This window comes from Plecotus auritus (assembly GCF_963455305.1).
Source record: "Plecotus auritus genome assembly, chromosome: 5".
In the NCBI taxonomy this organism is placed as follows: Eukaryota; Metazoa; Chordata; class Mammalia; order Chiroptera; family Vespertilionidae; genus Plecotus; species Plecotus auritus.
The window spans coordinates 40,469,742-40,487,673 of record NC_137776.1 but is presented as its reverse complement, the minus strand read 5'-3'; the positions used below and the strand labels follow the sequence as shown (position 1 = coordinate 40,487,673).

The following is a 17,932-nucleotide window of genomic DNA, read 5'->3' as shown; positions in this document are numbered from 1 at the left end:
AAAAATCGCCTTTCGAGAAAAACACATTTGTACCAAGTAACTCACAGTTACATAACTCAGAGTTATCCCTCCCCCCATTGTGCACTGAATATAAGATGACACATAAGCATGGATTTGGGCACTTCACACGTGGTTGAAGGGAAAAAAACATTGGGGATAAGCATGATGTGTTCATTTTCTCTGCTCTCCTAGAATAACATAGTTTTCAAGGTAACTGATGATAACGTTCTTTTCAAATGTGGTAGGTAGCCCTCATGGAGACCCTTGTGGAAAGACTTGTTTGGAAGAAAGAGACAATCAGTGGTTGGGGGTCACGCTTTCCAGACAGCCAGGAGAAAATGGATCCATCGTGGTAGGTTATTGGAATTGGTCCACTGATCACATCATGACATCAGATATTCTGGGTGTGACTTTCACATAATTTAGTCTACTTTTATGTTTTATTCAGACTTGTGGGCATAGATGGAAAAATATATATTACATGAAGAATGAAAATAAGCTCCCCACGGGTGGTTGCTATAGAATGCCCTCTAATTTACGAACAGAACTGAGTAAAAGACTAGCTCCATGTTATCAAGGTAAGAGAAGATTTTAATATTAACTGGATCAAAAGAAACAAGTGGATGACTTAATTTTTTAAAATTATTTTCCATTTTAGATGTGTGGGGAGGGGGTTTTTGAAATAGCTGTGTTCTTTATAAATACTCAAAGTACCCTTTCCTTTTTTATTGGTTTTCATAAATGCACTTTGTGTTTTTAGGAAATTCTACAGTTTAATTTGAATAATTCTAGAATCTAGTTGATAATTACCCATTTTTGCATTAAATTCATTTTCAATTCAGTATATGTGAGTCTAATACTCAACAATTATAGGACACTTAAAATTGTGAAATTACATTGAAACGTCTTATCAGTGAGAAAAAGAAAACTACTTAGGTCACTTGCTTTATCTTTAGCTGCAAAGAATATTCAGAAAGATTCAAGTATAATGGAAGCAAATATTTTTCACTTTTTTTTTTCAAATTCACTTGTTTTTCTTGAACTAGCAAGGGATTGGTATCTTAAGTTTGAAAGGTTTTCCCATAAAAATTCCAGGCCATAGGTAGCATTACTGCACACTGAGCTAGGACATAAATAAACAACAGAAGTGAAAAAAGTTCATGGTGAATGTCAATAGAGCATTAAAAATATATCTGCAACAGAACAAATTCTAAAAACCTGAATTTGGAAAATTCGGCATTAAATAAATATACATTCCAACTTTTCTAACCAAAATGATTACCCCAGTCTTCAAGAAAATATCTGTCACCTGACAAAATTTTGAACAAATAAGCAAATTCAGGTACTGACACTATTAATATTGGCATTTGATATCATGGAGAAGCTTATATCATATATATTCCTGATTGGCCTTTGGATGGCAAGAAGATAAAAGGTGAATTTTGAATTCTTAATTGCAGTAAAATTCAGTCTAGTTTTCTGCATTTTTATTATCCTCTTCTTCCTAATGGTTTATACTTTGAAACATTTTCATAATTGTTTTTAGTTTTGCTCAGATATACCTAGTCACATTCTACCAAAAAATTCAAGATGACATAAATATAAGATAACTAAAATTATGGGGAAATTTATAAAAATGGAAAAAATAGGCTCGGGGAAGATATAAAAATGAGTGAAAATCATGACAGAGTATAGTAATTATAATGACAGCAATCCTTTTAAATTTTCTAGTTAGTAAAACCAAAGCAAAGATGTGGTCCTGATTCTTATTTTCATAGAGGTTTACTGATGTCGGTGTTTCAGAAGCAAAGTTTTGTGTTCATAGCAAGTTCCAAAAGCATCCATTCATGGGGGCTTCATAATAAGAGACCCTCTACTGGGAAAAATCTAGGAAGCCTGTATGTGGGATTTTTTTTTCTGTTTTTTTTTTTGTTGTTGTTTGTTTGTTTTTTGTTTGTTTGTTTTTTAAATGGAGGAACTATAAAAAAAACACAAATGGGAATGAAATATGTGTGATTTCTGGTTGGTGATCGCATATACTGAAAAGTAAATGAAATTAGGCAGTAGAACTTAGAATATTAGATGTGGGAGAAATTCTGGCAATTTTTTGAGTTAAATACCTTCATTTTATAGAGGAGAAAACTGTGAGTGACCAAGGGATATCACCTAATTTTATCAGGGTCAGCCCTCTGGTAGCAGAAGGGGCCGCCACCTCAGATTTTTATGCTATTTCTTATCCCAAATGTCTATCCATATTTACAAGTTAATGTGGACGTCGGGGGGGCTTATGAAATGAGGACAATAGTCATTGTCTGTGAAAGCTTTTTCTCCCCCTTTTCTGCCTTTGGTCAAACACTGGCTGGTGGCAGAGCTAGGAGCCTCCATTCTAGTATTTTTTAATTTGTGTCCTGGCCTAGTCACCTATCTTCCATAAAATAAAATTATACAGATTTTGTCTTTATGTGAAATCCTGAATTGTTTTTTCTACTTTATTTTAGATTACGTGAAAAATTTTGGAGACAATTTTGCATCATGTCAAGTTGGAATATCTAGTTTCCACATGGAGGTAATAGTCCAAAAAATAGCTGCTATGAATGTTTACATATAGAATTTTAATGTTTCTGAAGACTTCGAAGACTGATATTATGCTTTACAGTAAAAATTATATAATATCTGATATTTGAAAGTACAGTAGTATAGCTTATTTTTTATCAATCAATATTTGACGTATATTTTGAGAAAATACCTAATATTAGATAGCTGTGCAACTAAAAGTCTATACTAAAGAGTATTACTTTCATTAAGAATTTAATAGAGCCAAAACCGGTTTGGCTCAGTGGATAGAGCGTCAGCCTGCGGACTGAAGGGTCCCAGGTTCGATTCCGGTCAAGGGCATGTAGCTTGGTTGCGGGCACATCCCCAGTGGGAGGTGTGCAGGAGGCAGCTGATCGATGTTTCTGACTATCTATCACTCTTCCTTCCTCTCTGTAAAAAATCAATAAAAATATATTTAAAAAAAAAAAAAAGAATTTAATAGAAATTAAAAGTAGCTATAGTTATTTGTTCTGTTAACTTAGGCATTGAAAACACCTAAGTATGTTATTTTTACTTGTTGAGGAGGGGAGTAAACATATGAATTCACACTTTCAATTAAAATGATGAGCATTGGGAGACTGAAGAACTTAATAACCTCTTAGATCTCTTAGATCAGATATATTCTCAGACTCAATTATTCTTTTTCCACCACTCTAGTCATTCTGTAACTCCCAGTGAATGATCACAGTTGTACTCAACCTTCAAAGCTGCCAGTTTCCCTTTAAAACCAGTTATGAATTTATGAATGTTTTCTGAATCTATGTAGAAAGCCTTAGGTTTACAATTTCCATAAATATTACCGACTACGTAAAACAAAAAAAAAGCAATGATTTCTTTAGTGTATATTTAAATTGGTCTTTTTTGAAATTCAGAATTGTTTAGGAAATTTAGAAATATGTTAAATAGGTTTGATTGCAGAAAGTTTTCATATTTTACTAGACAACTATCTGCTTATTTCAACCTTTCCTCTGTTTGCTTTTTCTAAATTCATATTTATCATCAAATATGTCCCCCAAAATTTTTAAAGATTTTTTAAATTGATTTCAGAGAGGGAGAAAGAGAGAGAAACATCAATAAGAGAGAATCATTGATCGCAAGCCCAAGATTTTATTGGATTATTTTTTCTAAGCTAACATTGTTAAGGAAACTAGTTAATGGCTTTTTGCAAATTGAAATAAGTCTACTTTTTCACTCTTTGACAACACATGATTATCTCTGTAATGAGCACTAATGAATTTCCCAGATATGATTTACTTTAATAGAAACCACATTGCCTTTCTCCTGAAAGCTCACTCTAGTGTTCAATGATTCTACCTTTGATTTCTAAGTCCACTGATAAGTGTGAAGTGAAAGTTTCTTTTCTAAAACTCTATTTTTAGTGAAAATCCATTAGCTAGCTTCTCTGGCTTTTTTTTCCCCTGGTGTGTTTTTAAGTTCATAAAATGCTCAGGTTTTAGAAATTTATTATAAAAAAATGCATTCTTGTCACTATTTACTTAAAACGTATATCTGGAAGAGGTTTTGGGTGGTGAGATTAAACTTTTAAAGGATGCTAAATTTTTTATTTCTTACAGGATTTAATTGTGATGGGAGCTCCAGGATCATCTTATTGGACTGGCTCTATTTTTGCCTACAATATAACTGCAAATAAATACACGGCTTTTTTAGACAAAGACAATCAAGTAAAATTTGGAAGTTACTTAGGTACTGTAAAAATTGACAAACTGAAATTATAATCTTTCTTACAGATACTAGTGATTATAAATAAGGGAAATTATATTTTCAAAATATCAAAATGGCCCTAGCTGGTTTGGCTCAGTGGATAGAGCATCGGCCTGCAGACCAAAGGGTCCTGGGTTCGAGTCTGGTCAAGGGCGTGTACCTTGGTTGCAGGCTCCTCCCTGGTGTGTGCAGGAGGCAACCAATCCATTGTTTCTCTCACATGTCAATATTTCTCTGTCTTTTCTTCTCTCTTCCACTCTCTCTAAAAATCAATGGAAAAATATCCTTGGGTGAGGAGTAAAACAAAAAAAAAAAATGATCAAAATGGCCAGTAGTTATTAAAAAGACAGTTTGTCTGTTTAAGAATACAATCTGTGAAACTTTAGTTAATTTCACATTTAATATAATGTAACTACAGTCATCAGTATAGAATTCTTAGACTGGAACTCCTGGTTTACTGCAAAATGCTTATTATTTGGAGTAAAACTTGTGAGCTTGTGTCTTTATGTAGTCTACTTATTACTATTAAGGTAGTATTGATTGAGTGCTTACCATATGCGAGGAACTTTTGCACTCTACATTAATTAACTCATTTAATTATATAAGAGTAAGTAAGTATAGTTTCTTAAAGGACCAGCTGAAAATCAGTCAGGTTGACGACCGCGTTCTAGACAATGGGTAACATTATGAAGCATATGGGTCTAAAAAAACGGCTCATTGACCTTTGCCTCATAAATTCTTAGAATATTTCTCAGAGCTTAACTATTTTTATCTTCCTATTCTTATTTATCTTATTACTGTTTAATGACTCAGCAGTGGGATTATTTATAGTCTGTTTCAATAGAAACACAAGATTTTTCTGGCATTAATTTCCCTGTTATAGTAAAAGGAATGCTTTTCCGATAGTTTCTTAGAAAGTATAGAATTGCTTAAGCCATATGTGCTTCAAATGTGAGCATTCTATACTCAGAAATAATGATAAGAAAAAGCAGTACTATTTTTCCCATTTGAACAGAAGGAATTCATTTTCAAACAGAGGGAATTCATTTACAATTCATCGTTTACTTGTTTAGAGTTGAAGGTTATCTTCAAGTATTATAAAATATAACTTGGTATTACCCTTTCTATTACATAATAAAACAAAAATATTTCCTCATTTCTATCATCATAAAATTTTATCATAATAAAGATTTCATGGCAAAAAAATTGCAACTTAGGAAACTTTACACTCAAAGTTTAAAATGTCATATTTTATATGCTCTAAAATATTTCTGTTGTAATCCCAGAAGCTTGCATGTCCTGATACTACACAGAGACTAACAAACCAAATGTAAAGGTGCTATCTTCAATTTCTAGGGCTTGGATAGATAAGCCATGTGACTAGTTTCATAACACACACATTAATAATTAAAGCATAAAATGAATGACCAATTGTGTGTACTAGTATTGCTTTGCTAAATATTATTAAAATTCTGTTCCGTGTAGTCACTTTGTATTCAGTCTCGCTTAATTCTGAGTGGATACGTGATGATATATTTTACCCATGGCAGATGACGAGCCTCACAATTGTCTCCGTTTTCTTGAAGGGTACTCAGTTGGAGCTGGTCATTTTCGGAGTAGGGATACCACCGAAGTCGTCGGAGGAGCCCCTCAACATGAACAGATTGGTAAAGTAAGAACTACGTTTTTATATTTATTTCTTTACGAGGATTCAAATAGATTGCATGAGAGAAGGAGAGGTTAAAGGAGGAAGCGCACACATGCTAAGGAATGAAAGGTAGAAATGATGAGCCATGTGCTACATTTAGTAGAATTGGTGAACATCGTATGGCTTTTAGATAAAATTGGGCAGAAAAGCTTTAAGGAAAATTATATGTCAAATGAAGCTTTTCTTTCTTATGAGTAAACTGTTTTTGAGAGAACTGTCTCAAAGTGTCGGGGGAATATATTTATTGGGTAACAAGTTTACAACTAAAGGAAAATTGAGGTGGCAACATGTTTTATGGGAAGACTACGAAGAATAAGATGCTATTTTTGGCTTTAGCTTTTGTTACATTGTTGCATAAAGGTTACTAAATTTTTCTTAGCCTTACTTTGAAAAGTGAGGCAAAAATGCTTTCTCTCTGCGCTCTGTCTCAGGGGCCAGGAGGTAGCTCCCGAGAAGGTAGTTAGCCTGAACGTGGTTTTCTAAACCTTTGGGATCACTCTGAAAAGGATCTTTAAGACTGTATTTGAGCAATTACAAGTTATGAAAAATGATATTTTGATCAAATGAAAATAATTTTAAAATGTCATAGTCTAACCTCTTCTAATTCTTTTCACAATTGCAGGCATACATATTCAGAACTGATGAGAGAGAACTAAAGATCTTACAAGAAATGAAAGGTAAAAAGGTAATATGTCTCTACCTTTGCTATCCCTGAGGGCTCTGGTGCCGGGCCCTGCTCTTTTCTCAGTGACTGGGTCTGGTTTGTTTTTGGAGCAGCTTGGCTCTTATTTTGGAGCTTCTGTCTGTGCCGTGGACCTCAACGCGGACGGCTTCTCGGACCTGCTGGTGGGAGCTCCCATGCAGAGCAGCGTCAGGGAGGAAGGCAGAGTGTTCGTGTACATCAACTCCGGCTCAGTAAGTCCAAGGGTCCCCGGGCTGGGAGCCCCTCGGGGGTCACGTTGGGAACTGATTCCGGAGTTCTGAGACTACAGATTCTTAGGCTTACTTTAATGATGAAAATAAAAATTCTGGTACGGTGCTGACGCTCCCAACATGACATAGAATAGGATGCTAAATGGGCCGCTGACCCATGTTGACGTTCCAGAAGGGGAGGTGTGTCATTCCAGAGCTTCTCTATTCACAGCTGGGAGGTACTCACCCCAATATATGACGTTTCTTTCAGTTTTCATTGTGACACAAATCTAATTTGAAAGCATGATGTTTGCATCCTTCAAAATGTGGATTTCTTATTGTAGTGATTGTCCTTATACAATTTAACAATTACAAAATATTACTTGAGGTAGACGAAAAAAATATTTCACATTTTCAATTTCTTGATTTGACCATTGGAAACAAGACATGTTTTGATAAAATATTAATTTGCGCAATTAATATAGATTGATAAGAATATAAAATTGACATAGTTTCTTCCACAGTGGATATAGGATTTGTAGAAATACATAATTATTGCTTACTAGAGGCCCGGTGCACGAAATTCATGCAGCAGGGGGTTGTCCCTCAGCCCAGCCTGCACCCTCTCCAATCTGGGACCCCTCCAGGAATGTCCAACTGCCCGTGGGATTGGGCCTAAATGGGCAGTCGGACATCCCACTCACAATCCAGGACTGCTGGCTCCCAATTGCTCGCCTGCCTGCCTTCCTGATTGCCCCTAACTGCTTCTGCCTGCCAGCCTGATCACCCCCTAACCCAGGGGTGGGCAAACTTTTTGACTCGAGGGCCACAATGGGTTCTTAAACTGGACCAGAGGGCCGGAACAAAAGCATGGATGGAGTGTTTGTGTGAACTAATATAAATTCAAAGTAAAGGAGCGGAGGGGAGAGCAAGAGAACCTTCCGCTCTTTTGGCTCCATGGGCCGGATAGAACAGCCGAATGGGCCGGATCTGGCCCACGGGCCGTAGTTTGCCCACGGCTGCCCTAACCACTCCCCTGCCAGCCTGATTGATGCCTAACTGCTCCCCTGCCAGTCTGTTTGCCCCTAACTGCCCTCCCCTGCAGGCCTGGTCACCCCTAACTGCCCTCCCCTGCAGGCCTGGTCACTCCTAACTACCCTCCCCTGCAGGCCTGGTACCCCCCAACTGCCCTTCCCTGCAGGCCCAGTCATCCCCAACTTCCCTCCTCTGCCAGCCTGGTCACCCCTAACTGCCCTCCCTACAGGCTTGATCACCCATAACTGCCCTCCCTTGCAGGCCTGGTCCCTCCCAACTGCCCTCCCCTGCTGGCCATCTTGTGGTGGCCATCTTGTGTCCACATTGGAGCAGGATCTTTGACCACATGGGAGCAGCCATCTTGTGTGTTGGAGTGATGGTCAATCTGCATATTACTCTTTTATTAGGTAGGATAGAGGCCTGGTGCATGGGTGGGGGCCAGCTGGTTTGCCCTGAAGGGTGTCCTGGATCAGGGTGGGGGTTCCCTTGGGGCATGGGGCTGCCTGGGCCAGGGGCCTGTGGTGGTTTGCAGGCTGGCCACGCCCCCCAGCGACCGAGGCCCTGGTATCTGGGATTTATTTATATTCTACAATTGAAACTTTGTAGCCTGGAGCGGAGCCAAGCCTTCTGCTCACTCTGTGGCAGCAGCCATTTCTGTTGGGATTTATTTATCTTCTATAATTGAAACTTTGTAGCCTGGAGTGGAGGCCTCGGCTGGCCAGGGTGTGCAGAAAGCTTGGCTTCCTCCATCGCCGGGGAAACCCAAGCCTCCCTCCTGCTCTCTCCATGGCTGCAGCCATCTTGGTTGGGTTAATTTGAATACTTGCTCCTGATTGGCTTGTGGGTGTGGCTTGTGGGTGTAACGGAGTGATGGTTAATTTGCATATTACTCTTTTATTAGATAGGATTGTTGAGTTTTAAATTATGGACAGGTCAGTTAAAAGAGTTCTGCTGGCTTTGTCTTGCCACTCTATCTTCTTGACCTTAAAGCAGAGAATTGATAGGGCCTTCATGGGGTCCTTTGGGCCTGCCTTTGGTTTAAGAGCACAAGTGGGTTTGTAAGAACATTAGTTCATTTTTTAAGGCACAGGCAGGACTCAACAAAGTAAAATCTATTTCAAGAAGGTATTTGTAATCTTATTTAATCAATGATTCCACGTCTTTTAATAAATTTCTATCTTAAACATCAGGTTAAACTTTTTAAAATTTAAGAGGAAATTATCTTATTAAGCTGAGAGATTCTGAAAGTTCCAGATGTAGAGCAAAAAAGTTATGTATGTGTTGGAATTTTCTATACTGTTTTAAACTAAATTTAATAGTAAAAGCTTATTATCTACAAAGTGATCACACCTCATTAATAGTGATGTCAGGTATTATTACTTTTTCTGGCAGAGCTATTTCACATTTCCCTATCCATAAATGGTCTTCCTTAGACTAACTACATCCTCATTCTGCATTCTTCTCTTTCCCTTCTCTTTATAACTAAACTTTTTTTTTTTAGTTTTCATTTTTTTAATTAATTAATTTATTTTTTTATTGTTTAAAGTATTACAAATAGTAGTACATATGTCTCTTTTTTTCCCCCCCATTGACCTCCCCCTGGCCTCCCCTACCCCCCAGTACATGCCTTTACCTGCCTGCCCCCCAGTGTCTTGTATCCATTGTATAACCAAACTTTTTGAGAATAGTTTGAACAGTAGCATTTATACCTAAAATAAGGCAATATAGGACCTTGTTGTTCCCATTGAAATCTTAAGCAATCCCAATATGAAAGCCGGATAAAAGTGGCGCTCCTTTCCTTAAAGGGCAAAAGAGGAACTGTACCCACAAGTCTACCCTTTTGTTCTTTCCTCACTCCTGCCCTGAGGCACCACTATTGAACACGAGTTAAAAATCATAATTGAGCCCTAACCGGTTGGCTCAGTGGATAGAGCGTCAGCCTGAGGACTCAAGGGTCCCAGGTTCAATTCCAGTCAAGGGCATGTACCTTGGTTGCAGGCACATCCCCAGTAGGGGGTGTGCAGGAGGCAGCTGATCAATGTTTCTAACTCTCTAGCCCTCTCCCTTCCTCTCTGTAAAAAAATAAATGAAATATATGTTAAAAAATCGTAATTGATTTCAGGTTTTAAAGCTTGCTCTGGCATTGATTATTCTTTCTTTGCTCCTTTCTAACTTCCTGTTTTATACCTCTCTTACAAGCACTAACCACTACCACAAAGGAATTATATACTTATTAGTTTGGTTTGCTAATATCTGTTCCTCTCCTGGAATGTAGACTCCCTGTGGAAAGGGATCATCTGTCTTGTTTACTGCTGTTTCCTCGGGAACTGAAAGAGTCCTGGACAAGTGGGTGCTCAGTAACTATTTGTTAATGAACTCGAGAAAGACTGGTACTTGAATGAATATGGCTTCCACTTACTTCTACTAAAATAGCTCTCAGGGGTCCCCAGCAAACTCTTGGTCACTGTTCTCTATGAATGGAGAATGCTCGCAGAAGAGTGATTACCGCTTTTTGACTCTCCCCTGGAACCTCAGTGCCTTGGCATTTCCTTAGGTCTGCACTGTCTCATCCTTGTTGGAGTCTCTTCTGCCTTCTGCTCTTTAAATTAGGCGGTTCTCTGAGAGCAGAACAAGTACAGGAGTTTTTTAGTTGGAAAGTAAAAGGTGAAGGGCACTTGCCAAGGGGAAGAACATGCGTGTACTTGGGAAATGATGAATAGACTTCTTTGAGCAGAGGAATGAGTAAGTAGCGCATGGATATTTTTTTCTACAAGAGTTTGACATGATTGGCATGTAGAGAGTCTGGTAGCTATTATCGCAACATAATTGAATGTCTTATTGTAGTAACTCATCTCCCCACTTCAGGGATAGCGGTTGACCAATCCATGTTCATTGCTGCTGGAATAAGGTTCCAAAGGCCAGCTTCGTTTGCATAACTCAACTCAGAAACCTTCAGCAGCTTCCTATTGTCCCCTAAATTGAGAGTAAATTTCCCCCAGTGTTCACAGTCCCACCCTTCAAGGACCCAATCTGAGTATTTTGTTCTCACTCATTATACACACTGTTCATTATAGCCAAATGCTTTGGAATTTGTGCTTTGCTGATAATTTGTGTGTCAAAATTATGCCCATCCTTCAATAGTTATCTTGAATATTGTTTATGAAATCTCTCCTGGCTCTCACAATGACATATACTCTCCTTGCTTTTTGATATTACCAAGCAGTCTATACTTCTAAGTCATTTACATGCTGGTGTGTAGCCTTGTCTGTAACTCTGGGCTTCTCTAGGAAAGGGCCTGTGTCATATAAACACACTGCCTATCCTTTCACTTGTTCAGTCTGTAGAGTGCAGTGCCTGCAGTAGGAACTTGATAAATATTTGCTAAATTGAATTATCAAAATGATTTATTGGATTTTTCAAAACTAAGAATCATGAGTTTGACAATTTTTTATATCCTTTGAGCTCTAATCATACTATTATGTGTTGACATGTGCTTGATAAATATTTATTGAATTGAACCGAGATGTGTGTACTACAGCTCAGTCTGTAGTTTGTCCAACTTGTTTGAAGCATTAGAAAAAATCAATATCCAATTACAACAGTAAATCATGTGTAAAGTTGTCAGGGAGTGTTATGATGACACCTTTCTCCCCCTTTCTACCTAGGGAGCAGTAATGAATGAAATGGAAACAGAGCTCGTTGGAAGTGACAAATACGCTGCAAGATTTGGGGAATCTATAGTTAATCTTGGTGACATCGATAATGATGGCTTTGAAGGTAAATAAAAGTATCCAATTTAGCATTTGATTTCCGTTTTTAAAATGGTACATGGAAGAAAATATGATTGGAGTTTTATGTTGTTTGTCTTTCTATGGAAAATGGGGCCAGAATGTAGGCTAAGTTTTTTTCTTTTTTTGTCACACCTGACTTCTCCTTAGTTGTCAGCTATTGATTCTTACTGTTGTTATATGCCATTGATTCTAAGGCACCATTGGTTATGAGGGGCATTTTTTGTGCCCCTAAAAAATGCTATTAAATTGTGACCCACCATTTTTCTATTGTAAAAAGGATTCTGATTTTGGAAATGTTAAAATGTGGGGAAAATGTATATCATGGACTCATTGGACCCTATTCTTTCACTATTAGTACAATAAAGACTCTGACAAAACCCAGTGGAGGCTGGCTGCAGAGCTGGCACAGCATTGTGGGAGGATCTGAGGGATCCCATGATTGAGTCCTGAGCAGTGGTGAGGGTACAACTAGCAGACTCAAGAATAGTGGCTATTTATCAACTGATATGGACCAATTTCAATTATGGAATAGATGGTACCATCATAACTGTGCCTATTGCCTGGAAATCAGCCCAGCTGCTGAAGTACTTGTTTCTACCAGCCTTCCCTCTTAAAATTTGCTTTCTCCAATCTATCCCTGATTGATTACCAAGTCTGTTAAAACTGGGCATAAAATGATGAATAGGTTTGAGAGAATGTGTGTGATTCATGAAGTTCAGCAAATAAGTGTTGGATATTTATTTTCAGAGCTAGAATTGTGTCTTCTTGATACAGTCATTGATGATTGGTATATGGTAATATTAGGTCAAAACTTATATGGATATCAAAAATTAGTGAAGTGAGTACTGTGAATTCTCACTTTCTTGATTTCTTTTTATGACTAAGTGCTTCCTTCATTCTACTTTAGATGTCTAAAATGTTACTCTGCAAGGAGAAAGTTAGTGGGTTGTTGAACATATGCTTTCAATGAACCCCATTTAATGTAAGATAGTGTAATTTGGTATACAAACATTACCATTTCTGGAATTTTTTTACTATATTAAAAATAAAAGGATGGATATTTTTATGATTATGATTACACAAATAACATTTTACATTAAAGAGTTTATAAAACACTATGATAGATATTCTGAGTTAATTTTTGTGTATGGTATAAGGTAGTTGGTCTAGTTTCATTCTTTTTCATGTAGCTGTCCAGTTTTCCCATCACCATTTATTACTGTGTTTCTCCATTGTATTTTCTTAAATGAATTGACCATATATATGTATAGATTTATTTCTGGGATCTCTCTTCTGTTCCAATGATCTATGAGTCTGTTTTTATGCCACTATCATACTGTTTTGATTACTATAGCTTTGTAATACAGTTTGAAATCAGGGAGTGTGATGTCTCTGGATTTGTTTTTCTTAAGATTGTTTTGGCTATTCAGGGCCTTTTGTGGTTCAATACAAATTTTAGGATATTTTTTCCAATTCTGTGAATAATGCCACTGGAATTTTGATAGGGATTGCAATAATTTGTAGCTTGCTTTCAGTAATATGGACATTTTATTTTATTTTTTTTTAATTTATTTATTGATTAAGGTGTTACATATGTGTCCTTCTTCCCCCATTACTCCCTCATCCCCCCCACTCATGCCCTCACCCCCCTGTTGTCTGTGTCCATTGGTTAGGCCCATATGCATGCATACAAGTCCTTTGGTTGATCTCTCCCCCTTACCCCCACCCTCCCCTACCTTCCCTCTGAGGTTTGATGGTCTGATCGATGTTTCTCTGTCTCTGAAACTGTTTTTGTTCATCAGTTTATGTTGTTCATTATATTCCACAAATGAGTGAGCTCATGTGATACTTATCTTTCTCTGAGTGGCTTATTTCACTTAGCATAATGCTCTCCAGTTCCATCCATGTTGTTGCAAATGGTAGGAATTTCTTCTTTTTTAGCGCAGCATAGTATTCCATTGTGTAGATATACCACAGTTTTTTAATCCATTCATCTGCTGATGGGCACTTAGGCTGTTTCCAAATCTTAGCTATGGTAAATTGTGCTGCTATGAACATAGGGGTGCATATATCCTTTCTGATTGATGTTTCTAGCTTCTTGGGATATATTCCTAGAAGTGGTATTACTGGGTCAAATGGGAGTTCCATTTTTAGTTTTTTGAGGAAACTCCATACTGTTCTCCACAGTGGCTGCACTTGGCCTATTGAGATTTTTAGAATCTTCCTGATTGAGTTTTGGAAGGTTGTATTTTTCTAGGAATATGTCCATTTCCTCTAGGTTGTCTAGTTTGTTGGAGTAGAGTTGTTCATAATATTTTTTAATAATCCTTTGTATTTCTGTGGGGTCTGTTGTTTCGCCTCTCTCATTTCTGATTTTGTTTGAGTCCTCTCTCTTTGCTTCTTGGTGAGCCTGGCTAGAAGTTCATCAATCTTGTTTATCCTTTCAAAGTACCAGCTCTTGGTTTTGTTGATCTTTTGTATAGTTTTTTTGGTCTCTATGTCATTTATTTCTGCTCTAATCTTTATTATCTCCTTCCTTCTGCTCACTCTGGGCTTTTCTTGTTGCTCTCTTTCTAATTCTTTGAGTTGTAGCATTAGATGATTTACTACCATTTTTTCTTGTTTTTTGAGGTAGGCCTGGAGAGCTATAAACTTCCCTCTCAGGACTGATTTCATTGTGTCCCATAGGTTTTGGATTGTTGTGTTTTTATTGTCATTAGTTTCCAGAATGTTTTTAATTGCTTCTTTGATCTCATTGGTAACCCAATCAATATTTAATAACATGCTATTCAGCTTCCAAGTGTTTGAGTGTTTTGGAATGTTTTTATTGTAGTTTATTTCTAATATTATGCCATTGTGGTCTGAAAAGATGCTTGGTATGATTTCAGTCTTCTTGAATTTGGGGAGACTTTGCTTGTGACCCAGTATGTGGTCTATTTTTGAAAATGTCCCATGTGCACTTGAGAAGAACGTATATTCCGCAGCTTTGGGGTGAAATGTTCTGAAGATGTCAATTAAGTCCATCTGATCTAGTGAGTCATTTAGGATTGTTGTTTCTCTGCTGATTTTTTGTCTAGAGGATTTATCCAGTGATGTCAGTGGTGTACTAAAGTTCCCTACTATGATTGTATTGTTGTCTATCTCTCTCTTGATATCTTCCAGGAGTTTTTTTATGTATTTGGGTGCTCCTGCATTGGGTGCATATATGTTTACCAGGGTTATATCCTCTTGTTGTATCGATCTCTTTAGTATTATGAAGTGGCCTTCCTTATCTCTTATTATGGCCTTCACTTTGAGGTCTATTTTGTCAGATATAAGTATTGCTACCCCAGCTTTTTTTTCATTTCCATTTGCCTGAAAGATATTTTTCCATCCCTTCACTTTCAGTCTGTGTGAGTCCCTTGTTTTGAGGTGGGTCTCTTGTAGACAGCATATATATGGGTCATGTTTTTTTATCCATTCAGCCACTTGATGTCTTTTGATTGGCGCATTTAGTACATTTACGTTTAAAGTTATTATTGAAAGGTACTTATTTGTAGCCATTTTTATCTTTTGAGGCTGTGTTCCTTCTTACCTTTTTGCTTCTTCTTTTTACAGCATTCCCTTTAGCATTTCTTGCATTGCTGGTTTGGTAGTGATAAACTCCCTTAGCCTTTTTTTTGTCTGTGAAGCTCCTGATTTCCCCTTCAATTTTGATTGATAGTCTTGCTGGATAGAGTATTTTTGGATTGAGTCCCTTGCTTTGCATCACTTTGTATATCTCCTTCCATTCCCTTCTAGCTTGATGTGTTTCTGTTGAGAAATCATTTGATAATCTGATGGGGGATCCTTTGTAGGTAACTCTGTCTCTCTCTTGCAGCCTTTAAGATTCTCTCTTTGTCGATATCATTTGCCATTGTAATTATGGCGTGTCTTGGTGTGGGTCTTTTGGGATTCATCTTGCTTGGGACTCTTTGTACTTGAGTAACTTTTTTCTTCCCCACATCAGGGAAGTTTTCTGTCATTATTTCTTCAGATAAATTTTCTAATCCTTGTTGCTCTTCTTGTCCTTCTGGCAGCCCTATTATACGTATGTTATTTCATTTTGCATTGTCCCAAAGCTCCCTTAGGCTCTCCTCCTACTTTTTAGTTTTTTTTCTACTAGTTGCTGTTCAGATTGGGCTTGTTTCTGTACCTGATCTTCTAACTTGCTGATTCGGTCCTCTGCTTCTTCTAGTCTACTGTTGAAGCCTTCCATGGTGTTTTTGATTGTAGCTATATCATTTTTTATTTCTTCCTGATTTTTGCATAGGTTGTTGACTTTCTCATCCATCTGGTGTATGAACTGTATGACCATTACTCTAAATTCTTTTTCTGTCATATTGCATCCTTCCATTTCACTTATTTCCTTAGTTGATGATTCCTCCTTTTCTTTCCTCTGGGGATTGCTTCATTGTCTCTCCATTCTGACTATCACCAAAAGGTTCAGATGTCGAGTTGCAGGAGCCTGGAACATGTGCAGTGGGAGTTTTGCACCCCCCAAGTGTCACTGAAGAGCTCTGATACCAAGACATGCGGTTGCTGTGGGTTGGTGGGAGCCACGCTCGCCCTGGGTCAAAGTCACAGGCACTTAGTGTGGCCTCGTATGTGCACCTAGAATCAGGGACCCTGCCTGGGCCATGTTGAAACAGAGAACCCACTGGCGTGTGCCAAAAATCAAAGTCCCCTATTGCGTGTCAGGAGTCAGAGGCTCCCTGTATCCATGCCGAGAATCGAGTATCAGAGTCTCTGTTTCTTGGAGCTACCTCACACTGAGAATCAGGTCCCTGTGTACACATGCACCAAGAATTGGAGTCACTGGCTCTTAGTGTGAATGTACTGGAAATCAGGGATCTCAGGCGCACGTAATGAGGAATGGAGTCTAGTCACTGGTGGTCAATGCTGCCTCTTGTGTGGAGATTCAGGGTCCTCGATCTGCCTTGGAGACTGGGTTGCTCAGTCGCACTGTGTTGGCAGGAGGTCCACTTCTGCCCTGCAGTAAACAGCCTTCTGTGTGTGCTTGCCCTGAATCAAAGTCAGGTGGCTCTGCCCCTTAGTGTGGGTGTGAGGTCTGGTCACGCAGGTGTGCACTGTGGAAAACAACCTCCCTGTGTCCATGTACCCAGGCTCAAATTCAGCGATGCCTTCCTGTGTGGGCACAGGGTCTGGTCATGAGGAACAAACTCCCCAAGACGGCACATCCAGGTTCAAATTCACTGCATCCTCCCTGCTAAGGTGCAGGGGCTGGTCATGAGAAACAAACTCCCCGGGTTTGCACCCCCAGGCTCAAATTCAGTGCTGTCTCCCTGCGTGGGCGTAGGATCTGGTCGCAGAAAACAATCTCCCCAAGGTCGTGCACCTATGCTCAAATTCAGGACTGCCTTCCTGCCTGGGCATGGAGACGAGTCACGGGAAACAAATTTTTGTTATTATATGTTTATTTCTAGTCTGCCGAGGCAAGATTTTTTAAAGGAAAGAAATGGGGGGGGGAAATGGATACAGAGGCAAAGAAGCATTGAACAGACTGTCAAACTACAGCGGAGAGGCAGGGGAGGTTGGAGGGGGCGCTGTACGAGATCAACTGAAGGACTTGTACGCATGCATATAAGCATAACTAATGGATACAAGACACTGGGGGGTGTGGGGGGAGACAGGTAAAGGCATGTACTGGAGGGTAGGGGAGGCCAGGGGGAGGTCAATGGGGTGGGGGGGAAAGGAGACATATGTACTACTATTTGTAATACTTTAAACAATAAAATAAAAAATAAAATAAAGTAAAATAAAAAGAAGGATAGGTATTTAAATCTTAATGTTTGGTAGAATCCACCAGTGAAGTCATCAGGTTCTAGGCTTGTGTTTCTTGGGGAGATTTTCAATTACCAATTCAGTCTATTCAGGTTTACTATTTTTCATGTTCAATCTTAGATGAGTGTATGTTTCCAGGAATTTATCCATTTCTTCTAAGTTGTCCAACTTGTTAGCATATAATTATTCATACTAATCTTTTCTGATTCCTTTTATTTCTTTGTTGACCTCATTGGTTAAGTAGCATGTTGTTTAATTTCCATATATTTGTAATTTTTCCAGTTTTCTTCCTATAATTGATTTCTAGTTATATATCATTGTGGTCAGAAAAGATGTTAGGTATGAT

General features: G+C 38.3%; 1 protein-coding gene across 1 annotated transcript in view; it reads left to right on the top strand.

Moving 5' to 3' along the window:
* ITGA4 (integrin subunit alpha 4) overlaps window positions 1–17,932 on the top strand; it is a 90,438-nt gene that overhangs the window by 20,083 nt on the left and 52,423 nt on the right. Inside the window, exons 3-10 of the mRNA XM_080670799.1 lie at window positions 246–352; window positions 449–578; window positions 2,499–2,566; window positions 4,170–4,299; window positions 5,904–5,989; window positions 6,648–6,710; window positions 6,803–6,940; window positions 11,638–11,749. Of these exons, the coding sequence (XP_080526925.1) occupies window positions 246–352; window positions 449–578; window positions 2,499–2,566; window positions 4,170–4,299; window positions 5,904–5,989; window positions 6,648–6,710; window positions 6,803–6,940; window positions 11,638–11,749 (834 nt within the window). The remainder of the gene's footprint in view (window positions 1–245; window positions 353–448; window positions 579–2,498; window positions 2,567–4,169; window positions 4,300–5,903; window positions 5,990–6,647; window positions 6,711–6,802; window positions 6,941–11,637; window positions 11,750–17,932) is intronic.